Source organism: Aquarana catesbeiana, linkage group LG02 (genome assembly GCF_042186555.1).
Source record: "Aquarana catesbeiana isolate 2022-GZ linkage group LG02, ASM4218655v1, whole genome shotgun sequence".
In the NCBI taxonomy this organism is placed as follows: domain Eukaryota; kingdom Metazoa; phylum Chordata; class Amphibia; order Anura; family Ranidae; genus Aquarana; species Aquarana catesbeiana.
The window spans coordinates 580792272-580817830 of record NC_133325.1 but is presented as its reverse complement, the minus strand read 5'-3'; the positions used below and the strand labels follow the sequence as shown (position 1 = coordinate 580817830).

General features: G+C 42.6%; 1 protein-coding gene and 1 long non-coding RNA gene across 2 annotated transcripts in view; one reads left to right on the top strand and one right to left on the bottom strand.

Annotated features, from left to right (window-relative positions):
- Positions 1 to 14983, top strand: part of GPN2 (GPN-loop GTPase 2) — a 31774-nt gene extending 16791 nt beyond the window's left edge. Inside the window, exons 4-5 of the mRNA XM_073616159.1 lie at positions 14180 to 14307; positions 14537 to 14983. Of these exons, the coding sequence (XP_073472260.1) occupies positions 14180 to 14307; positions 14537 to 14609 (201 nt within the window). The 3' untranslated portion in view covers positions 14610 to 14983. The remainder of the gene's footprint in view (positions 1 to 14179; positions 14308 to 14536) is intronic.
- On the bottom strand, positions 112 to 2453 carry LOC141128718 (uncharacterized). Its single transcript, XR_012241730.1, has 3 exons — positions 1079 to 2453; positions 832 to 965; positions 112 to 746 (listed from the first exon to the last, which is right to left on the bottom strand). It is a non-coding gene; the product is annotated as an uncharacterized lncRNA (long non-coding RNA).
- Positions 14984 to 25559: the final 10576 nt, after the last annotated feature.

Below are 25559 nucleotides of genomic sequence, written 5' to 3'. Positions count from 1 at the left end.
AGCATTATATGTTCAAATGGTTTTAGTTTTATTCTGCATAACCTGTTTAAAATAAATGTTTTAACACTTAACTGTTTTTTTATTTGTCAAAGTATGAACAAAGCATAAAGTATGCAAAATTTAACAAAATTCGTAGTTTAACGTTAAAACCAGGTTACAAATCCTGATAAAGAGCTGGGGGATGGGGAATAGGAAGTGGAATTTTGGGAAGAAGAACCAGAGCTGGTTTGGCTATTAGCTTGAGAAGCATCAGCAGAATTTGAGCTAGTGTTTACACTCTGAGGATATGTTCCCTGTGAGGAATGAGCAGGAGAGAAAGCATAAGAAAGCCTCTGGGTATTGTGCATTGAGCTGTATATACGCACAGGGGTCTGTGCATAGGGCGGTAGATATGGCTGGGCAGGAAGAAATGGGGACTCATAGGAATATTGACTGTATGAACCTCTGAGGGGATTCATACTGGCATTCCTGACTCAGCAGCTCTAATACACCCCACCCCATAATTAAATATACCCATATGTATCTCCATCTGCCTCTCTGCTGGTGCTTTTTGAAGTGTATGATAAATTGTACTCAGGAAGGACACATTTGAGTTATTTGGATCACAGAATGGATCTTTACTCTCCTGTCTTTTAAAGGAGGTCATCTGCTCCATGAAAGCACTTCATGGCTTAGTCCATCTCTGGATTTTCAGGCTTTTTGCCACGCCGCGAGGATCATCATGATGTTGGCCTGTCATGACTAACCTGTAGAAAATAATATGCCGATTGAGAAATGCAATGATGCCTTGGTGCACTTCAGATAAAGTATAGTAATCAATAGTATGCTCACATGTACGGATCTTTGCGAAGAACTTGGACGTGCTGCCTCATCCACAGACTGGGACTGGTCGTCTCCCTCTTGTGTGGCTTGCTCACCTTCCTGCACTGCTTCTGTCTCATTATTGTCAGTGTTCTCCTCACACTCTGAGACGTTTGATGTACAACAATAAAAAGGAGGAACATTTGGTTACAAAACCTTACTATATGGAGACCTACTTTTTTTCACTTTCTAGATGGAACATCCAAATGTCACTTACGGTCTAACATCCATGGCTTTCCTTAGGAAGCAACAACATTTCAAAGTGGACAGATTTTTTTCTTTGTGGTAGCTCCGGAACCGCTTGCACACTCTGCCTCATCATGCAAATCTCTGCGAAAACGGTCTCTCAGAGAACGCCACCTTCTGTTGATTTCAAATCCTGTAAACGCACATTGAGAAAGAATTTGAGTAAAGATTTTGACATTTAGATTATGGAAACATGTGGGTAATGTACTGTTCAGTCTCTCGCTGCAGCAGAGCCAAACCATGTGGCACTATGCCTTTGTATGTATTGTTATTTAACGTTTGTAGTAATGCATGTGAATCTTTGCATCAGCCATGCCCTCTCTGCTAAAAATTTTATTAAAAAAAAAGTGTTTGCAACATTTTTATAATAGAGGCATAGAATACTGAAATAAAGTTTGCTAAAGTGCTAAAAATAACTCTGACCCCATTCAAAAATTTACAACCAACCCATAATCTAATGATTACATAAAAACACTGACAAGAGAGCAAGCTGCAGTTGGGCAACACTTACCACGTTGATCACGCTATTTGGGAGTCATGGTGGACCCTATTTGGTGTTGCAAGCTTAGAGATTTCATCCCATAGTTGCTGTGTTCTTACTCTTTCACTGTGGTCCCAACAGGTTGAGTCCCACAAGCTTGGCCTTTCGTGCACCAAGTTTTAAGCTCCTCATGGGAGACATCTCTTGCCATGTTTTTCTCCTTGGGCATGTAATGGGGATGTACTTCCTATTGTCCAACTAATGCCTTGGTCATAGGTTGAGTTCATAGATAAACAAAAAAAAAAAAATTTTTTTCAAAATGGATCTTAACTGATTGGACGTTGAAGAATCTGGACGTAACCTTGTACATTAAAAAAACGGATAAAATTGGAAGCAGAGGTTAACAGATGGTCATCCGTTTGCCCATAGGAATGGATTGTCATCCGTCGACAGATGGAAGAAACACGGATAGACGGTCCATCCATGTGAAAGGGGCCTTAAAGATTCTAACTACCAGCAAGAATGAGTCCTTACATTTAAATAGCACTTGTCATTTCAGAGATGACAGTTGTTTTTTAAAAATTATGATTTAAATTGAGTTGATTTAAATCAAGCTTTTTTACTAGCGATTTAAATCGACTTGATTTAAATCAAATCCAGCCTGGGTCAAACCTTAACAGTTTCAATTTGTATGCAATCAGGCAGGCCCTTACACTACATGGTTTTGGTAAATCTAAAGGAAATCGAACAACAAAAGTTGTATAGTGTATCCAGCTTTAGGGGTTGATTTACGAATACAGGAGAGTGCAAAATCTGTCTCACAGCTGTGCATGGTAGCCAATCACCTTCTTAAAATCAGCTTATTCATTTAAGCTTTGACAATATAACCTGGAAGCTGATTGGTTTCTATGCAGAGCTGCACCAGATTTTGCACTCTCCTGTTTTAGTAAATCAAGCCAAGTGCTCTTAATTGAGACAAGTACACACTGCAGAGGGATATGCTTTGTTCATATTTCATGTCTGAGGTTTACAACCACTTTAAAATTAAAAACAAAATGCTTAAATGTGACTACATAAGTTATTCTTTTTCTTAGCTTTGTTTTCACCTGGTGATCTGGCCAGTAACACACTTTGTCTTAAGCCTCGTACACACGATCGGATTTTCGATAGGGAATTGTGTGATGACAGACTGCCTAAAATCCGACCGTTAGTACGCTCCTTCAGACAATTGTTGTCCAACTTTCCCCCAACTAATGTTGGATGGCAGGCTAGTAAATTTTTGGCGGACAATGGTCTGTTGTCAGATTTTCATATAGTGTGTGTGTGTGTGTGTGTGTGTGTGTGTGTGTGCACAAGTCCACACAAAAGTCCAGAGTACAAATACGCATGCTCAGAATCAATGCTCACCAAACAAGGCAATAGCAGATGGTGCCCAAAGGGTGTCTCTCTCAAGAGCTGAAATTCCACGCAGTACGTCACTACGTTTGTGTTTGTTGGCCGACAATTGTGTACCGTTTGTATGCAAGACGTTCCCGACACACGCCCTTTGGACAAAAGTCTGACGCTCTGTTGGCAAACAATCCGATCATGTGTACGAGGCTTTAGGGTGTCTGCACTCTGGATGGAGGAACAACACCATTGGACAGCAGCATTTTCAGTCTGGGGAGAGTAGCGTTCGATGTGCTAACAAATTTAGATGCAATTGACTATCAAATTTTACATTTACACATTTTAGGCAGTTAGCAGTTTTGTTTGTTTGTTTTTTTTTTTTTTTTTTGGGATAAAGTTTCTGCATAAATTAACTGCTTGCCGACCGCCGGCCGTCAATTGACGGCCAGGCGGCGCAGCTCTCGTTGCGGGCGGACGTCATATGACGTCCTCGCTTTCCTAGGCCACCAGGGGGCGCGCGCTCCGCCGGCGGCGATCGCGCGCGCCCGCCGTGTCACTAGGCACCCGGTGCGCGTGCCCGGCGGCCGCGATGTCCGCCGGGCACCTGCGATTACCGGCAACACAGCAGGACCATGGATCTGTGTGTGTAAACACACAGATCCACGGTCCTGTCAGAAGAGAGGAGACCGATGATGTGTTCCCAGTACAGCGGAACACCGATCGGTCTCCTCCCCTAGTGAGTCCCCGCCCCCTACAGTTAGAATCACTCCCTAGCAACACAGTTAACCCCTCGATCACCACCTAGTGTTAACCCCTTCACTGCCTGTCACATTTATACAGTAATCAATGCATTTTTATAGCATGGATCGCTGTATAAATGTGAATGGTCCCAAATATGTGTCAAAAGTGTCCGATGTGTCCGCCGCAATATCGCAGTCACGATAAAAATCGCAGATCGCCGCCATTACCAGTAAAAAAATTTAAAAAAATAAAAATGTTATAAAACTATCCCCTATTTTGTAGACGCTATAACTTTTGCGCAAACCAATCTATATACGCTTATTGCGATTTTTTTTTTTTTTTTTTTTTTTTTTTTTTTTTTTTTAACCAAAAATATGTACAAGAATACATATCGGCCTAAACTGAGAAAAAATTTGTTTTAAAGAAAAAAAAAATGGATATTTATTATCGCAAAAGGTAAAAATTATTGTGTTTTTTTTTAAAACTTGTCACTATTCTTTTGTTTATAGCGCAAAAAATAAAAACTGCAGACGTGATCAAATACCACTAAAAGAAAGCTCTATTTGTGGGGAAAAAATGATAACAATTTCATTTGGGTACAGTGTTGTATGACCGCGCAATTGTCATTCAAAGTGCGACAGCGCTGAAAGCTGAAAAATGGCTTGGGCAGGAAGGGGGCGAAAATGCCCAGTATTGAGGTGGTTAATAATGCTGACCGTTGTAGACACCCCTGTCAGTGGTTACTGGTTTGTCTCAACTCTGTACACTTCAGTCTGTAGGAAAGTTTTATAAAGTCCATAAACTAAGATGTATATATACTGTATATCTGAAAATTGATCAATCCTGATGTACTGACAGCCTCATTTCTTGAGGCTTGATGGTGCCAGGACCGTTAAAATATCCCCATATCCTCCTTTTTGGAAAGTAGACAGTCCAAGGTAATTTAGTAAGAGGCATGGCGAGTTTTTAACCACTTAAGCCCCGGACTATTGGCTGCCTAAAGACCAGAGAATTTTCTACAATTTGGCACTGCGCTGCTTTAACTGGTAATTGCGCAGTCATATAGTGTTGTACCCAAACAAAATTTACGTCTTTTTTTTCCCACAAATAGAGCTTTCTTTTGATGGTATTTGATTGTCTCTGCGCTTTTTTTTTTTTTTTTTTTTGGCGATCTAAACGGAAAAAGACTGAAATTTTGAAAAAATATTTTCTACTTTTTGTTATAAGAAAAATCCAAAAAACTCAATTTTAGTCATACATTTAGGCCAAAATGTATTCAGCCACATGTCTTTGGTAAAAATCAATGTCAATAAGCATATATTTATTGGTTTGCGCAAAAGTTATAGCGTCTACAAACTAGGGTACATTTTCTGGAATTTACACAGCTTTTAGTTTGACTGCCTATCTCATTTCTTGAGGTGCTGAAATGGCACGACAGTACAAACCCCCCCAAATTACCCCATTTTGGAAAGTAGACACCCCAAGGAAAATGCTGAGAGGCATGTTGAGCCCATTGAATATTTAATTTTTTTTGTCCCAAGTGATTGAATGACAAAAAAAAATTACAAAAAGTTGTCACTAAATGATATATTGCTCACACGTGCCATGGTTATATGTGGAATTGCACCCCAAAATACATTTTGCTGCTCCTCCTAAGTACGGGATACCACATGTGTGGGACTTTTTTGAATTTTTTTCAGAATTTCTAAGGGTGTAAATTTTTGATTTCACTCCTCACTACCTATCACCGTTTTGAAGGCCATAAAATGCCAAGATGGCACAAAACCCCCCCAAATGACCCCATTTTGGAAAGTAGACACCCCAAGATATTTGCTGAGAGGCATGGGGAGTATTTTGCAGCTCTCATTTGTTTTTGAAAATGAAGAAAGAAAAGAAAAATGTATTTATTATTTTTTCAATTTTCAAAACTGTGACAAAAAGCGGGGTCTGCAAAATACTCACCATACCTCTCAGCAAATAGCTTGGGGTGAAGAAGGGTAGGGAATACCGCGCCAGTCAGAAATGTAAAATAGCAGCCAACACTCCAATAAGACCAAATTGTGCAAAGTATATAAACATAAATAGTGTAGCGCTAAATATATAAACCTCTGTGTAACAATTAATATTCAAAAGGGGAAAAAATTAATCAACAGTGAGGTAAAGAGTAATCCCCAGTGAAGTGAAGAGTAATCTTATCTTATCTCTGGATTACATATTTGTGAAAAATATCTAGTGTAACAACATATAAAACCTTCATATATCAGTGAAGATAAAAAGAATACAATTAAAAAATTACAAAAATAACGTGATAAACTTAAAGTGTCCACATTCCAAAGAAATATGAATAAAGCTTAAGAAATAGTATTATTTAAAAAATGTCCAAATTTAGGGGGTGTAGCCACCAGATGGATCTAGAGATGTTCTAATCCCAGTGATATATCATGCGAGTAAGGCGGATTCCATACAATACAAATGATCCATAAGTGTCTCCTCCATAGAAATCTGATCAACACAAAAGATAAGGTACTCTTACCAACTTTGGTGGACTCACAGGCCGTTGGCGGTGAGTCAGAAAGGCTTGCACTGTCTCAGATTGGAGGACAGTATGGAGGCAGATCATATGCTGGTGAACCTCTTCCTCCAACTGGGGTACACGGATCCCACCCGAATGGACCGCACGATCTCCGTTTTGGTCAGAAGTGGTAATCATATACAAAGAAAGAAAAAAGGAGCCTCCACATGGTGTAAATCCAACGATTCAATTGGCATTTATTTAATGAATCATGGCCATTAACAGTCCATAAAGGTATAAAAATATAAAAAAAGTATAATAGAATCGATTCCAGTATTAAAAAAAGGCAAGCGTGGTGTGGGTAGCTGGATACAGCAAGGAGAGCCTTGCTGTATCCAGCTACCCACACCACGCTTGCCTTTTTTTAATACTGGAATCGATTCTATTATACTTTTTTTATATTTTTATACCTTTATGGACTGTTAATGGCCATGATTCATTAAATAAATGCCAATTGAATCGTTGGATTTACACCATGTGGAGGCTCCTTTTTTCTTTCTTTGTATAGGATTACCACTTCTGACCAAAACGGAGATCGTGCGGTCCATTCGGGTGGGATCCGTGTACCCCAGTTGGAGGAAGAGGTTCACCAGCATATGATCTGCCTCCATACTGTCCTCCAATCTGAGACAGTGCAAGCCTTTCTGACTCGCCGCCAACGGCCTGTGAGTCCACCAAAGTTGGTAAGAGTACCTTATCTTTTGTGTTGATCAGATTTCTATGGAGGAGACACTTATGGATCATTTGTATTGTATGGAATCCGCCTTACTCGCATGATATATCACTGGGATTAGAACATCTCTAGATCCATCTGGTGGCTACACCCCCTAAATTTGGACATTTTTTAAATAATACTATTTCTTAAGCTTTATTCATATTTCTTTGGAATGTGGACACTTTAAGTTTATCACGTTATTTTTGTAATTTTTTAATTGTATTCTTTTTATCTTCACTGATATATGAAGGTTTTATATGTTGTTACACTAGATATTTTTCACAAATATGTAATCCAGAGATAAGATAAGATTACTCTTCACTTCACTGGGGATTACTCTTTACCTCACTGTTGATTAATAGCTTGGGGTGTCTACTTTCCAAAATGGGGTCATTTTGGGGGAGTTTTGTGCCATCTGGGCATTCCATGTCCTCCGAAATCGTGATGAGGAGTGAAATCAAAAATTTACACCCTTAGAAAGCCTGAAGGCGGTGCTTGGTTTTTGGGGTCCCGTATGCGGCTAGGCTCCCAAAAAGTCTCACACATGTGGTATCCCCATACTCAGGAGAAGCAACAGAATGTATTTTGGGGTGTAATTTCACATATGCCCATGGCATGTTTGAGCAATATATCATTTAGTGACAACTTTCTGCAAAAAAAATGGTCTTTTTCCTGCAACTTGTGTCAAAATATAAAATATTCTGTAGACTTGACATGCCTCTCAGCAAATAGCTTGGGGTGTCTACTTTCCAAAATGGGGTCATTTTTTGGGGGGGGGGGGGGGGGGGGGGTTGAACTGTCCTGGCATTTTATGCACAGCATTTAGAAGCTTATGTCACAAATCACCCACTCTTTCTAACCACTTGAAGCCCTTTCTGATACTTTTTGTTTACATGAAAAAAAAATTTTTTGCAAGAAAATTACTTTGAACCCCCAAATATTATATATATTTTTTTTAAAGCAAAGGCCCTACAGATTAAAATGGTAGGTGTTTAACTTTTTTTTTCACAGTATTTGCGCAGCGATTTTTCAAACAAATTTTTTGGGGAAAAACACACATTTTTAATTTTATTGCACTAAAACACACTATATTGCCCAAATGTTTGATGAAATAAAAAAGATGATCTTAGGCTGAATACCAAACACGACATGCTTTAAAATTGCGCACAAATGTGCAGTGGCGACAAACTACATACATTTTTAAAAGCCTTTTACAGGTTACCACTTTAGATTTACAGAGGCGGTCTACTGCTAAAATTACTGCCCTCCATCTGACCTTCGTGGTGATACCTTACATGCATGGTGCAATTGCTGTTTACATTTGACACCAGACCGACGCTTGCGTTCGCCATTGCGCGAGAGCAGGGGGGGACAGGGGTTGCTTTTTTTTTTTTTTTTAATTTTTTTGCTTTTTTATCTTATTTTTAAACTGTTCCTTTCATAATTTTTTTTTTCTCAGGGAATGTAAATATCCCCTATGATGGCAATAAAAAAAAAAAATTGGGGTCTATTAGAACCTAGATCTCTCCTCTGCCCTCAAAGCATCTGACCACACCAAGGTCGGTGTGATAAAATGATTTCCCAATGGCGCTGTTTACATCTGGTGAAATCTAAGTCATGAAATGCTCGTAGCTTCTGGTTTCTTAGGCCATAGAGATGATTGGAGCTGTTCTGATCTCTGATCAGCTCTATGGTCAGCTGGCGGAACCACCGGCTGCATTCTCAGGTTCCCTGTTGGAACAGGAGAGCCAGAGAAAACCATGGAAGACCGTGGGGGGGGGGGGGGATTCCCTCCCACTGCTTGTAAAAGCAGTCTAGAGGCTAATTAGCCACTAGGATTGCTTTTACATGAAAGCCGACCGCTGGTCCTTGTTGGGCATATATTGTATATACAGTGGGGCAAAAAAGTATTTGGTCAGCCACCAATTGTGCAAGTTCTCCCACTTGAGAGAGATGAGAGAGGCCTGTAATTCTCATCATAGGTATACCTCAACTATGAGAGACAAAATGTGGAAACAAATCCAGACAATCACATTGTCTGATTTTTAAAAAAATTTATTTGCAAATTATGGTGGAAAATAAGTATTTGGTCACCTACAAACAAGCAAGATTTCTGGCTCTCACAGATCTGTATCTTCTTCTTTAAGAGGCTCCTCTGTCCTCCACTCATTACCTGTATTAATGGCATCTGTTTGAACTTGTTATCAGTATAAAAGACACCTGTCCACAACCTCAAACAGTCACACTCCAAACTCCACTATGGTGAAGACCAAAGAGCTGTCAAAGGACACCAGAAACAGAATTGTAGACCTGCACCAGGCTGGGAAGACTGAATCTGCAATAGGCAAGCAGCCTGGTGTGAAGAAATCAACTGTGGGAGCAATAATTAGAAAATGGAAGACATACAAGACCACTGATAATCTCCCTCGATCTGGGGCTCCATGCAAGATCTCACCCCGTGGGGTCAAAATGATCACAAGAACGGTGAGCAAAAATCCCAGAACCACACGGGGGGGACCTAGTGAATGAACTGCAGAGAGCTGGGACCAATGTAACAAAGGCTACCATCAGTAACACACTACGCAGCCAGGGACTCAGATCATGCAGTGCCACACGTGTCCCCCTGCTTAAGCCAGTACATGTCCGGGCCCGTCTGAGGTTTGCTAGAGAGCATTTGGATGATCCAGAGAGGATTGGGAGAATGTCATATGGTCAGATGAAACCAAAGTAGAACTGTTTGGTAGAAACACAACTCGTGTTTGGAGGAGAGAGAATGCTGAGTTACAACCAAAGAACACCATACCTACTGTGAAGCATGGGGGTGGCAGCATCATGCTTCGGGGCTTTTGCTCTGCAAAGGGAACAGGACGATCCGTGTACATGAAAGAATGAATGGGGCCATGTATTGTGAGATTTTGAGTGCAAACCACCTCCCATCAGCAAGGGCATTGAAGATGAAACGAAAGCAAACATGATAAAACATAATAACAATAAAACATTGCAGAATAGACTACAGTGAAAAAGAGCAGAACAATAGAGAGAGAGAGAGAACAATAAAACGACAACTATTTTTGTTTTTTTATTATATATATATATATATATATATATATATATATATATATATATATATATATATATATATATATATATATATATAATTTTTTTTTTTTTTTTGTAACTAACGGTTCCAGGTTCGGGTCCCTCCAATATGCGATGGCATCTTGAGAGACCCTGTGAAAGTGTGTCCTAGTCTGCAGTGCTGTACCCTATGCTAATACTCAGCTAGTGTATGGTAGAGTTCAAAACATTCACCAATGCAAAGACCGGGATTGTCAGGACAGGAGGGACAATAATAGCGGGTGCCACGCCTATATCCGCGCTTGCTGCAGACACGACATCTTCTTTGGAGAGCTCGTTGGGTAGGGGTACTCGGGAGGACATACGGAAAATGCCTCTCATGCAGCCGGCTTACTGCTTACTTACTTGGATTGGGAAGGTGGGGTGGAGCACCCTCTGGAAACAGAAGGGCTCTGACGATCTCTTCCTGGAATTTAAGGAAGGATCCAGTCCGTCCTGAAGCTCTGTATAGCACATGAGCGATCAGCAAAGCCAATTGAAATAAACAGACACTTTTTTTGTACCAGCATCTGGCCTTACGGGCAACTAGGTACGGCGCCAACAACTGGTCTTTGAGGTCCACCCCTCCCATATTTTGGTTATATTTGTGGGGTTTCTCCACAACACCAGTCGCCATAGGAATTTGGACCGTTATGTCTGCATGAAGGGAAGCAAATTACACTTGAAGCAGGATCTCTCCCCCAGCCTAAGATGGGAATCTACAAGCCACTGGGGAAAGCCCCAGCGATTAGGTCGCACAGTGCCACATGCTCCAATCTGATGATCAAGCAAGTGACTAAAAAGTGGCATGCTCATGTAATAATTGTCTACATACAAATGGTACCCCTTTCCGAATAAGGGTGACGCCAAGTCCCACACAATCTTGCCAGCACTCCCTATGTAATCTGGGCAGTTCGGCAGCTCTACGTAACTATCTTTTCCCCCGTAAACCATAAAACTACGTGTATAGCCTGTAGCCCTGTCACAGAGCTTATACATCTTGACCCCATATCTGGCACACTTGCTGGGAAGATACTGTTTGAAAGACAAGCGGCCAGAAAACTTAATCAGGGACTCATCAACGCAGACAACTTGATGGGGAGTAAACAAGTCTGCAAAACCTTGGTTAAAGTGGTTTACGAGGGGGCCAAATTTTGTAGAGCCGATCGTATCCAGGGTCTCCACGAGGGCAACAGAGTTCATTGTTGTTGAAATGCATGAACCGCAAGATCTGCTCATATAGTGCCCTGGTCATGGAGGCAGAGAACACGGGCATATGGTAAATTGGGTCAGTGGACCAATATGACCGCAACGTACTCATTTTAACTATGCCCATGTCGAGGGATAGGCCCAGAAAGGTCTTAAATTCGGAAACCGTAATTGGTTTCCAATCTCTGGCAAGGGAGGACTGGGGAATAGCGGCGATATATTGACCAGAATACAAATTATTTTGGTCCACAATAGCTCTATAGAGATCTTCGATGAAAAACAGCGAATAAAAACCAAGTGACGTAAAATCAACTGTTTCCACCTGAATGCCGGGTTTGCCAGTGAATGGGGGAAGTTCGGGTGCTGCAGAAGTGGTGGGTTCCCAATTAGGATTGGCAAATGCAGCAGGAAGGGCACTATAGGCTCGACGGGCCTGTCTTTGTCTTCTTGGTGGCAGCGGGACACTACTTGTGCTTGCCACCTCACCAGCTTGAACTGCACTTATTGGACTCGCCACGTCACCACGTGTTACTGCAGTGCTGGTTTGACTACGACCAGGTTGTACTATGCCGCTGGTGCTTGCCAGTTCACCAGAAGGATGAGCGGCGATAGTACTTCTCTGCTCCATACGAGAGCCCCGCGGTTCTTGCACCTCAACAGCAGAAGATGATCGGGGTCTGGTACGCCTGACCTTAGCAGGGACCACAACTCTGTCATCAGAGCTATCTGTCATGGAGCCGCTGTCGTCTACAGGATCGTTTTCCGGACCTGAATCTGAGAGATGAGTGACTTCCTCTTCACTATCTGTCATGCTCAGAAACGTGTAGGCCTCTTCACTAGTGTAACCTTGATTTGCCATATTGGGCTCTAAATTTACTGGCACACTAGTGAGACTCACAGGTACAAATGCTCCTGACTGCGACAAAATGCAGGTGCTAGCAGGTATCTGGGCTGATCCCGCTAACACTTGCTTTTTGGGAACCCTAAACTGCTGGGGACGCCAATATAGATCTGATCAGATATTGATCCGTTCAGATACTATACCACTAAGGGAGGTGTATGCTGCGTGCGTGCGTGGGTGTTAGCGGTACTGGCACTAATATGGCGCTACCTAGGGCGACGCAGACCCTAACTCACCCGCCGGGCGATCAGGGGGTTACATCTTTATTGGGTAATAAACGGCAGGTATAAAAAACAAACCAGCATCACCCGTAACACTTATACGGTGATCACTGGTGAAAGGGTTAACTAGGGGGCAATCAGGGGGTTAAAGCCTTTATTAGGTAGTATATGGGGGTACCTGACGCTATAAAAAGCTGACGGTGAACCTAAATACTTACCTGGCTAACTAGCTTCACCTGTGACACTAATACGGCGATCAGAAAAAAGATTGCTTAGTGACACTGGCGAAAGGGGGTGAAAGGGTTAACTGGGGGGGGATCAAGGGGTTAAACCTTTATTAGGGGGGTAACCTAGACCTAAAGAGGCCTACCACTAACTGCCCTAACACTTATAACAGTCACAAATGACACCAATGCAGTAATTAGTAAAAAAATAAATTTGTGTCACTGTGACAGGGGGGTTGGTTGGGGAGGGGGCTTATGTGCCTATGTGTGCTAGGGTCAGTGTAGTGTTGGTGCAGACTCGCAGTAGATGTCTTCTCTCCTCGGAGCCGGAACTAAAAGGCTTCATGAGGAGAGATGACATCACTTCCTCTGCTTCTGTTTACATTACAGAAGCTTCTCATTTGCCAGGAGCGATCGTGAGGGAGAGGCCATGAATCAGTGGCCTCCCCCTCAGGACAGATTGCTCCTGGAACGATGCCAACCGCCTTTGGCATGGGGGGGGGGGGGGGCGATGTCACAATTTTTTGGAAAAAAAGAAAAAAAAATTTCACTTTTTTCTTTTTACACACTGTCACCAGTCTAGTGCAGTACAGCGTTACCATATAACGGGTGAGGTGATGATGGGGTACACTGACTGCTGACAGTATTAGTGTGACCATAGTTACTGTACTGTAACACTGTACTACTCTGGGAAAATGATCAGGATTTTTTTTATAATATTTTTTTTTTATTTTTTTTACACGATTGCTTATACCAGTGGATTTCACTGGTATAAGCTACCGTTTTTACTGAATTAAGTTAATTTATTCAGTGCGTTTTTTGTGATTAGCTGTTATTGGTCACAGATCACATGGTATAGATGGGTTGTGATTGGCCCTGTATGTACCATGTGATCACTGTGACCAATCACAGCTAGCGACACAATTGTACACAATGGCATAAAAGGAAGCCAGCCATTGTTTACAATTGTCATGTGATCTGCTCCGATTGTTCAAGGCAGTCACATGGTACCGGCAGTGGGCCGGTAAACTGATCAGTCATCCACTGTGTTCCACTGACAGCCACTGGCAGATCATGCTGCAGTATGGACCGTTCCGGGAGGACGTCATATGCCGTCCACCCAGATCAACGAAAGTCCCGCCTTGCAGTCATTTTTGCTAAAGGCCAGGCAGGAAGTAGTTAAGGTTTGGGTGAAGGTTGTTAAGGGTTTGTTTCTGACAGATCTTCTGTATGCATAATGTCTTGTTGAAATGAAGAATAGCATACTGCTCTGTTCGTAACAGGTACAGGGTTATTGCTGTTCCAATAACCATTTGTTCCAAGATTCTTGGAATCATGTTCCAAGAATCATTTGTCTTTTTACAAAGGTATTTTCTTAAAAAAAAAAAAAATAAATAAATGTGACACCATTAATGTAAAAGTTCACCTTCATATTTGTGTTCAGAAAAAGGGGACTAGCTGTGTATAGAGTTTATAATTTTATTGCGTTCTTTCTTGCTCAGGATGAACAAAGCCTAAGGAGAGTCATGGCAGCTGTGGATAAAGCTTGTGGTTTCTGCTTTGGAGAAGAAAACAGATCGCTTGGGTCCCTTATGTCTGTAGCGGTGGGTGCAGACTTCCATTTCACATCGTATCCTAATATACTGTTTCTAATCTTCTATGGTGTGGGTTTCCCTTTTTTTTTTTTTTTTTGTGGTGTGTGTGTGTCTTGTCCTTGAGAGTAAATATTATATAAATTGTGTGTGCGCGTAACATGAGGAATTGCAGTTGGCTTTTTTTTTTTTTTTTTAAATGTTTACTATTATTCAATGGTGGTACATCCTTCACTGTAAAATAATCCTTAACATATACTGCAACAGAACTTTGGCATTTCAGGAGAAATTTGTGCAAAAAGAGACTCGAACTGTGGAAGAAGAGGCATTAGAGTTGTGATTCCATTCTACTAGAGATTGATGGTGACACAACCACCAACAGAGTGACCTCTTCCCCCTTAAAATTGGACATACCATCCCCTTTCTTATTATTGGAAGCTTTTTCCTTGGAAATCACTCATGCAGGGAATCTAGCCTATGATGCATACTCTAGAAAAGTTACATATTCAGACAAGAGGTGCAAAGTGTGGCTGCTTATGTTATGTAGAAGTATGTACATGTCTAGGTCAAAAGAAAAGGCTATTGGACTGACTGTGTATATATTGCTTTCAGTATAATCTGTTGTAAATCATTTTTATATATTAATACATTTTTGAATTGTATTTTTCTGAGTGCCTGTGTGTGTAATAATATAAATATGTTTTTAAAGCTGAATTCCAGGTTTCATTTACCTTTAAAAAGTTAATTCAATCCAAACTATTTACTTCAATAACTGTTGCAGCAGCTGTGTGCACTGTATGTAGCCATGGCTGCATACATTGCTGCATTCTGTAGCAGGACGAGAACTCGCCATTCTTAGAACAAAATCAAGTTGGGCTGAGCAATGCTCAGCCATTCAAAGGAAACTTTATCTATGAATATGACTATAAATGTTTTTTTGGGTGTATGGATCCTATTTGTTGCAGCTGGTTCTTGTGTTAGGGGAAGGGATCAGCTGCACAAGCCAGTTTGTGTTTTTTTTTTTTTTTTTCTCTTCCTATGAATGAATATAAACTGTGGTGGAGAGGTGGGCTGTCCTCACAAACTCCACCCCAACCAATCAGAGGAGGCCTTTTTTAATTCATAGAATACAAAGCTTCCTCTAAATGGCTGGGCAGCACTCGGCCCGACTCGCTTCTTGTTCTGGCAGGAGGTTTTTGTCCCGCTGCTGGAACACCGCGCTGAGGCTGCATACAGTTAATACAGGCACACAGTATCTGCAAATTGCAGTGAGATAAACACTTTGTTTAGACCAGCTTGCACTAACTATTTAAATGAAACATTGAGATCCACTTTAAGCTTTATGTACTGTAAACTTCACATTCATTTAAATGCAGGATTGGTGTGGGCACACTGACAGATCAACAGAAGCGGAGTGTCAGCATTCTGGTTTTGCTTCAATAACTAGCAAAAGTATCATCAGTTTAAAAGAACAGCTATAGTGCACCTTAACGTTTTTCTTGCACACCTTTTCTCTCTTATTTTCCTTGTTTATATTTGCCTTCACCACCAATTTCCTTTTAAATTCCCCAGCGCTTTCATGGCTCCCTTATCTGTGCATTACTTGTCAATCTCTATCTGCCTCTAACTATCTGAGTGTAACATGCATGAAAAAAATAACTTCCTTCAATTCTTAGTGTTTTTACCCCTTCCTGGTGAAGGAAAGAACCAGCCAGTGACCTTTTTTTAATAAGGCAGAGCAAAAAGTTTATCAAAGTAATCACACCATAGGGGAACTAATTAAGTTACATTTTTTTACTCACCATATATATCTTTTTTTCTTGGAGTCAGTTGAAAGATACAGGAAGTCTTTCAGTTTAGGCAGCAGTTTAAGCCCAAGTTGAAAGACTTCCTGTGTCTCCCTTAGAGGTTGTATACCTCCCTTTGTAAGTTGTACCTATAGGTAAGTTTAGAATAAGGTCCTAAATATGCGCTGTCTAGGAGATATTTACTGCGCTGATGATGTCCTCACCGTGCCATTTCTTCAGGCAAGTGTGCCGTGACCGCCGGCTCCAGCCAGTCAGAGTCATGGTCCGCAGCCCCAGGAGAAAGATGAGCGAAGATGGATGCAGCAGGGACAACGCGGGCTTCGTTTGCAGGTAAGTGTGACATATTGTGCTAGTATGAGATCTATACTAGCACATTATGCCTTTACTTTGCAGGGTATTAGAAAGTAAAAAAAACCCACCAGGGTTTACTTCCTCTTTAACACCTTCCAACGCACACATTCCTGTAGAAATGGCTGTGCATTTAAGTGGGTGCTGTAGCAACCATGTCAAATCAAAGCAAAAGATGTCACCAGCACAACAAGGATCTCCAGAGTGGATCCAAAGCTTTAATCAGCGATCACATAGTTACAGCAGATAGCAACATTTCAGAGCCAGGCAGGACCCCTTCATCAGGCATGTGACATCACTGCTTGATGAAGGGGTTCTGCGTGGCTCCGAAACATTGCTGTCTGCTGTAACTATGTGATCTCTGTTAAAAGATTTGGACCCACGCTGGAGATCCTTGGTGTGCTGGTGACATTTTTTGCTTTCCCTTGACACCTTCCCGCCTGGCCTTTAGCAGGATGATGGCCGGGCGGTGGCTTCACCAGCTTGACTGGATGTCACATGACATCCTTCGCATTGCGCCACTCGTGCGCACCCTGGGAGTACGCAGAACAGTGATCGTTGGTGAGCTGTGTCCCTTAGCTCTTTACCCTTATCGGTCTGACGACGTAGGCTCTTTATCATGTGATCATGTGTCCAATCACAGCTGATCACATGTAAACAAATGCTGGTTATCGGCATTTCCTTTCGTCAGCGCTGTCAGTGTCAGAGGAAAGGAAAGCCGATAACCAGCTTTCCAGTTACAAGGGGCATTAACATTGATAATCAGTGCAGAGAAAAAAAAAATACTTATTTGCAAAATTGTATAATAGAAACGAAGAAAGTGGTTTTTCGTTTTTTTCAGAATTTTCGGTCTTCTTTGGTTTGTTTAGCAAAAAAAAAAAAAAAAAACCCAGTGGTGATTAAAATACCACCAGAAGAAAAAAAAATTTGTGTGCAAAACAATTATAAAAATATAATTTGAGTACAGTGTTGCATGTCCGAGCAATTGTCATTCAAAGTGTGACAGTACTGTCCATGATACTTTTTCTTTTCTTAATCGTACATCAGGGGACACAGAGCCATAGTAATTACTATGTGGGTTATAGGCCACCTTCAGGTGATGGACACTGGCACACCCTAAGACAGGAAGTTCACTCCCTATATAACCGCTCGCGTGGGAAAACACTCTTTTTGAAAAGGGGAGGGCACGGGTGACCGTGGAGTGGGCGTGGTTTAGCTTGGCGTGTAGCAATGTCCAGTGTGGGGGTATTTTTTTTTTAAAAGGCTCCATTTTTTTTTTTTGCTCACTGCAGCTGTTGGAGAGACACACAAGCTAAAAAGAGGCATGTAAGTGGTGACACAGGTATTCCTTTGGCACATTTACTAAAAGCATCAGGCTGAGCGTTAAACAGCAGCGGCAGTTGCTGGACTATTTGCTCAAGCAGGGAATGCGATTTCTTCTGGTAGTCCCTCTGCATTTGTGCATCGGGTTATGGTCAGAAGGGGGGTTAGAAACACCCTAAAAAAGGGCTTAAAAGGGACTCCTACAAGCTCTAAACACTCTACATTGGCATTTTCCCCAGAGTTCTGGGGTGGCTGGTCAGAGTAAGTGATCAGGGCTATCAAATATTGCAATTGTTTTCAACACTGCAGCCCCTGTCTATTTTACTGAAGAGGCTTTTCCTCAAGCCATGATCCGATTGGCTAGCGGCTTTAATCGCATCCCAGAATGGGATAAAATGCAATTTCCCTCAGGGGACCGTGAGAAGGCTGATGACTCCTCTTCTGAGGGGTCAAATGCGGGGGGATCAGCTTCACAATCTGAAAGATTGATGGTGCAATTCTTACAAAATTTGTCCCCTCCACATTTTTTGCTACTCTTCATTGAGTCAGTTGATATGCTTACTTGCTTGTTTGGGTTAACTAAAGCCTCCTCAAGCTGCGTGTGCCTTTCCTGTCCATTCATTGCTGGAAAGATTTCTATATTCTGAGTGGGATCACCCAGATAAACATTTCTTTCCTCCTATAAAGTTTTAACACTTTTTCCTATGGAGGAAAAAGTCACTAAGAAATGGGAGATACCGGAAATTGTCACTGCTATATACTCTGTGAATGAATGTTTGACCTGTCCAGTAGACCATGCTCAAATGCTTAGGGATCCAATGGATAAAAAGTTGGAACAGTCAGGCTGATGTACTCCCTAGATCATTTTACACTCTGGTTGAGGAGCCCACCTCTGAACCTGATCCGATCATTCCGACCTCATGCATTCTTGCCTATTCTACCACCCTGGAGTCAAAAATTCCTCTGGGCAAGACCTTTGTCTCCACTGAGCTAAGATCCTTCATTGGGGACATGATTCCAAGGTGGCAGGTCATGCTGGGTTCTTCTTATCCTTCCTGCTCATCAGTCGCCACTATTGGTGGCCTACTCTCTGCCCAGATGTCAAAGACTACGTTAAGGCTTGTCAGGTCTGTGCCCAGTCTAAATCCTCCACGCAAGCTCCTGCTGGTCTTCTCATGTCCTTGCCTATTCCTAAGGAGCCCTGGTCTCACATTGCCATGAACTTTATCACATATCTTCCACCATCTGAGAATAATACGGTTATTTGGGTGGTAATCGATCAGTTCTCTAAGATGGCTCATTTTATTTCTCTTCTGGGTCTCCCGTCCGCTCCTGCTTTGGTTCCCATTGTTGTTTGAGAAACCTTCCGCCTCCATAGGGTTCCTTCCCATATTGTTTCTGACAGGGGTGTTCAATTTACATCTCGCTTTTGAGGAGCCTTTTGTAAATCCCTCAATATTGTCCTGGATTTTTCCTCTTCTTACCACCCTCAATCCAATGGACAGTCGGAGAGGGATAATCAGGAGTTAGAGGTCTTTCTCCGCACTTTCTCTGCTCATCATGATGATTGGTCCTCTACTCCGTGGGCAGAATTCTCTCACAATAATCATGTTAACATCTCTTCTCAGAAGGTACCCTTTCTCGCAGTTTATGGAAGAAACCCTCAGCTCCCTCTTCCTATGACCTGTTCTCCAGACATTCCAGCTTTGGCTATGGTTCAAGAATCTTTAAATTCTATTTTGGGTGACGTTCATGATTCCCTCCGGGCAGCTGCCGACAAATTCAAAAGGTTTAGCTGACCGTCGCAGGCGTAAGCTGCCTTCTTTACAGCCTAGAGACAAAGTCTGGCTTGCCACCAGGAACATCAAGCTCCGGGTTCCTTCTCTGAAATTTGCCAAGATTCATTGGCCCGCACACTACAACCCCTGGCAAAAATGATGGAATCAACAGTCCCTGAGGATGTTCCTTCAGTTGTTTATTGTTGTAGAAAAAAAGCAGATCACAGACATGGCCAAAAACTAAAGGCATTTCAAATGGCAACTTTCTGGCTTTAAGAAACACTAAGAGCCAGTTCACACAGGGGCGACTTGTCAGGCGACCTAGCCGCCTGACAAGTCGCCTCCTGTTCTGTACAATGGAACCGTTCTAATAGGAGCGACGCAAGTTGCTCCGACTTAGAAAAAGGTTCCTGTACTACTGCGGGGGCGACTTGCATAGACTTCTATACAGAAGTTGTTTTGCAAGTCGCCGCGGAAGTCGTTTGCAGGTCGCCTCGACGAGGTGACCTGCAAGTCGTGCCGCCTCGCTGAGGCGACCTGCAAGTCATGCCGCCCCTGTGTGAACCGGGGCTAAATGAAATCAATAAAAATAATTGTGGTGGCCAGTAACAGTTAGATTTATAGAACAAGCACAGGGAATAAATTATGGAATCACTCAACAAACAAACAAAATAACACTCCAACATCACTAGTACTTTGTTGCACCACCTCTGGCTTTTAACTACTTGCAGTCTCTGAGGCATTGACTTAATGAGTGATAAACAGTACTCTTCATCAATCTGGCTCCAGCCTTCTCTGATTGCTGTTGCCAAATCATCTTTTGCAGGTTGGAGCCTTTTCATGGACCATTTTCTTTAACTTCCACCACAGATTTTCAATTGGATTGAGATCCGGACTGTTTGCAGGCCATGACATTGACCTTATGTGTCTTTCTTCAAGGAATTTTTTCAGTTTTTGCTCTATGGCAAGATGCATTATCATCTTGATAAATGAGTTCATCATCCCCAAACATCCTTTCAATAGATGGGATAAGAAAAGTGTCCAAAATTTCAATGTAAACCTGTGCATTTTTTTGAAGATTTAACGACAGCCATCTCCCCAGTGCCTTTACCTGACATGCAGCCCCATATCATAATTGACTGTGGAAATTTGCATGTTTTCTTCAGACAGTCGTCTGCATAAATCTCATTGGAACGGCACCAAACAAAAGTTTCAGCATCATCACCTTGCCCAATGCAGATTTGAGATTCATCACTGAATATGACTTTCATCCACAGTCCACGATTGCCTTTCCTTAGCCCATTGTAACTTGTTTTTTTGTGTTTAGGTGTTAGAGATGCTTTTCTGTGTGTAAATCTCATTTTCTTTAGGCGGTTTCTTACAGTTCGGTCACAGATGTTGACTCCAGTTTCCTCCCATTTGTTCCGCATTTGTTTTGTTGTACATTTTCTGTTTTCAAGGCATATTTGCTTTAAGTTTTCTGTCTTGACGCTTTGAGGTCTTCCTTGGTCTACCAGTATGCTTGCCTTTAACCACCTTCCCATGTTGTTTGTATTTGGTCCATGTTTTAGACACAGCCGACTGTGAACAACCAACATCTTGTGCAACACTGCGTGATGATTTACCCTCTTTAAGGAGTTTGATAATCCTCTCCTTTTTTTCAATTGACATCTCTGGTGTTGGAGCCATGCTTCATGTCAGTCCACTTGTTGCAACAGCTCTCCAAGGTGTGATCACTCCTTTTTACCTACATACTAACAAGCAGATTTAATCTGATGCAGGTGTTAGTGTCTGTAATGAAAATTTACAGGGTGATTCTATAATTTTTTTCCTCAGAATTGAGTGATTCCATAATTTATTACCTGTGCTTGTTCTATAAATCTGTTACTGGCCACCACAATTATTTTTCTTGATTTCTTTTAGTGTTTCTTAAAGCCAGAAAGTTACCATTTGAAATGCCTTTAGTTTTTGGCCATGTCTGTGATCTGCTTTTTTTCTACAACAATAAACAACTGAAAGAACATCCTCAGGGACTGGTGATTCCATCATTTTTGCCAGGGGTTGTATAAGTTCGAAGTTAAATCCGGTTTGTCTTAAAAAGCCTCAAGATTTCAAACTCTCATGTTTTTCCCTTCTAAAAACTCTAGTCCTGAATAAGTACTCTTGTCCTCTCCCTACCGCGGTTCCGGTCTCTGAGGATAGTCAGGGGTACGAGGTTAGTCAAATTGTGGTGATTCCGGGCTCTGTAAAGGCATTATTCAGTACCTTGTGCATTGGAAAGGGTTTGGTCCTGAGGAGAGGTCTTGGATCCCAGCATCTGATGTCTTTGCGTCTCATCTTTTGAGGTTTCATTTGAGCTTCCCCTCCAAGCCTGGGCCCAAGAGGGGGAGGGGGGCATCATAAGAGGGGGGGGTACTGTCATGAATCTGCAGTAATGTTTCATGCCCTGTCTGTCTGCTTACCTCTCTGTGTTCAGTTTAGAGATCGTATGCTTCTCACCTGTGTGCTGAAGTAATCTTCCCTCAGCAGGGCTCCACCCCAGCCTCTAACAGCAGTGGTGTTAGGCTTCCTGTGTGGTTCTTGCTGTGTGCTCTACTTCTGTTTCCATATACCAACCTTGGCTTGTTCTCTTGACTATCCCTGTCCGCTTGTTACCCCGACCTTTGGCTTGTTCTCTTGACTATCCCTGTCCCCTTGTTCTCCTGTCTATCCCTGTCTGTTTGTTGCCCCAACCCTGGGCTTGACCTGACTACCCCTTGTTGTCCTGGACTGCTGTTTCCTCTATCCACCAGTAGCCAACGGTGAGCTGGGAGACCCTGGGGGCCGCGACCTGGAGTCAGCTGCAGCGAAGTCCATCCTCACCATTAAAGGCCCTGGTGAAAACCTGCTGGCTCTTAGACTCCAGGCCATAGGGAATATCATGCTCTAGCTCCCAGTACGAACCGTGTCAGTGCTCCAGTGGACCTTCTTTCCTGAACCACCAAGAGCTCCATCCGCAGCAGTCAGCCAAAGGGTCCACTACCTTAGTGGTGCGCTCCTGACCCTCAACGGTTTGCATCTGTCATCTGGCCTTGGGTGACCTGACAGTCAGGACTGTCTTAATGAGGGGGCCCCACCTGCATGAACTTTCTTCAAAGCAGCTGGTGCTTCAGCCCACTCTGCAACGAAATTGGGGGCCCCATGATGGCACTGAGAGTGATGGATACACAGGGGAGGCAGGCTGGCAGCGGTGCGCTGTGCAGAGTGATACCTATTATTTCACTATTTATTTCTGCCAGGGAGGGGCAGGGCCGGAGCGCCAGTGATGCTCTGACCCCACCCAATGCAGCTTGAATGCTCGGGACTCAGAGGTCGTGGGGTAGGAGCTGGAGTGGGAGCTGCTGAGTCGGCGGCACTGAGAGCCCACCTGCGGAAGTAACATTGTGGATGGTGTCATGGTGAGCCCAGCTGTCCAGCACTGTTTTCACTGAAGGGCTTGGAATGCCCTGAGGGGTGCTCCCTCCTCTGCCACTCCTTCTCCCTGCTTGATTGGTATAAGTGAGTCCAGTGCTGGAGGTGGGCACATAGCCAAGTTTACCTGTAGTGTATCTCCACTGGAAAACGGGGTACTACATGAATGGAATGATGGTGCTGGGGGATATCAAGGGTGTATGGGGGGAAAACCAATGCTGAGGGGGGATCTTGAGTGTATGGGGGTAGCAATGCTTGGGTGGAAATAGTGCTAGAGGTATCAGGGATGTAGAGAGGCCACAGTGTAGGGGGTATCAGGGATGTAGTGGGGCCACAATACAAGGGGTATCATATGGTAACAGTGCTGGGGGGGCTATCTAGGGTGTAGAGGGGTCAGAGTGCTGGGGAGATATCTAGGGTGTAGAAGGGCCATAGTGCTGGGAAGGCATCAATCTAGCAGATATATTATATGCACAGGACAGCTTTGTTACTTTATGTATGTAGTATTTTCACACTGTTTCTTTGCTGTACAGAATGATTGTTCATGTAGTTAATGCGGATCTCCACCCACAGGGGGAAGCTCCACTTGTCTGCCTCCTACCTACTTGATGTCTGTTTACATGCGCTATCTCCATTGTAGGGGCCCCAGAGCATTACCTTGCCAAGGGGCCCATGATACTATTAAGACAGCCCTACTGACAGTGCCACTGCGAGAACCTCATGGCCAAAAGCTGCATGCACTGAAGAATGGACATCCACTTGGTAAACCGTTGAGAATGTATGAACAGAAGACTAGGTGACAACTTTACACATTTGGGCTACGCTTGATGCCAAAATACCCAGAAAAACTCCCACTAATGTGGTGGAATAGGCACCTACCAGTGCAAGAGGAGGTTTTGGTTTTAAGGCATAAGCTCTTGCAGCCAAGTTCCTTATCTCCTGTGCAATGGATTACTTTGAAGGAGCACTCCTTGCAAGGTCCAGAGCAGAGAAACAATGAATACCTGAAACCTGCTGCTTCCATCAGAATCCCTAATGGCTCTGACTACATCCAGGCAATGTAGAGATTTACTTTGTATGCTTTGGAGCAGGGCATGAGGATGGTGGTACAATGTCCTCAGTGGGGTGGAATGCTGAAACCACTGGTGGAAGGATGGTCCTGGGCATAAAACAACCTTGTCTTTGTGGATTATAAAGGAAAGGCTTTTTTTAAAAATATATATACATACATACATACATGAAAGGGCTGCTAGTTGAGAAACATGTCTGATGGACTAAACAGCTATCAAAAAGGCTATGTTGCCAGCAAGAACCTCCTTTCACCAGCAAGCAAAATATTATTTCTAGCTGCAATAATAAATCTTCCTAGAAAAGGCTGTCCTTGCTTTCAGCAAGGTAGGCATCGCAGACTCAAAAAAAAAAAAAAAAAAAACCTATCTTTTAAGACCTAGGATTTCAGCCATGCCATAAAGCCAGAGACTGAGAAGCAGGATCCAATAGAAGATCTTAAGACAGCAGATCTGGCCTGTCGATAAGTGGATGGGGGCTGTCTGCTAGAAGACAGAGAGTGATTTACCAAAACTGGAAAGTGCAAAATCTGGTACAGCTTTGCATAGAAACCAATCGGCTTCTGTTTTTTTTTTCTTAATCAAATTTTAATTAACCAAGCAGGTTGGCTACCATGCACAGCTGCACCAGATTTTGCACTCTTCAGGTGTAGTAAATGAACCCCGTATGTCTATGTAGCAGGCTCTTCTGGGCCCACTTGGTGCAATAACACACATATTTTCGCTCTTGCTTTATTTTGTGAGGCAGAATGTGCACTGGAGGAAAAGCATAAATTTACCTGAACTGAGACCAGGGTATTAGGACATCTGAGGTCAGGGCTAGAGGATCCCTGGTTTTAGCAACAAACAGAAGTAGCTTGTTGAATTTGGAGGCTAAAATGTCCATGTCTAGAATACCCAATCTTTGGCATATCAGATTGAACACATCTGGAGGAAGAGACCATTCCCCTTGGTCCAAGTGGTGTCGGTTGAGAGGATGTGCCTGCCAATTGTCAACTCCTAGGATGTGGATCCCAGGAATTGCCAGAAAGCAAGTTTGTCAATAATAGATTCTGGTTGGCTTCCTTTAACCACTTCAATACTGGGCACTTTCACCCCATTGCTGCCCAGGCCAATTTTCAGCATGGTCACACTTTGAATGACAATTGCAACACTGTACCCATATGAACTTTATAGCATTTGAGACAGCGCTTTCCTTTGGTAGTATTTAACCGGTTCAATACAGGGCATTTTCACCCCCTTCCTTCCCAGGCCAATTTTTAGTTTTCAGCGCTGTCACACTTTAAACGACAATTGCGCGGTCGTGCGACGTTGTACCCAAAAAAAATTGACGTCCTTTTTCCCCCACAAATAGAGCTTTCTTTTCTATTTGCTTTTCTATTTGATCACCTCTGCGGTTTTTATTTTTTGCGCTATAAACAAAAGAAGAGCGACAATTTTGAAAAAAACACAATATTTTTTACTTTTTGCTATAATAAATATCCCAATTTTTTTTTTTTTAAAACAAATTTTTTCC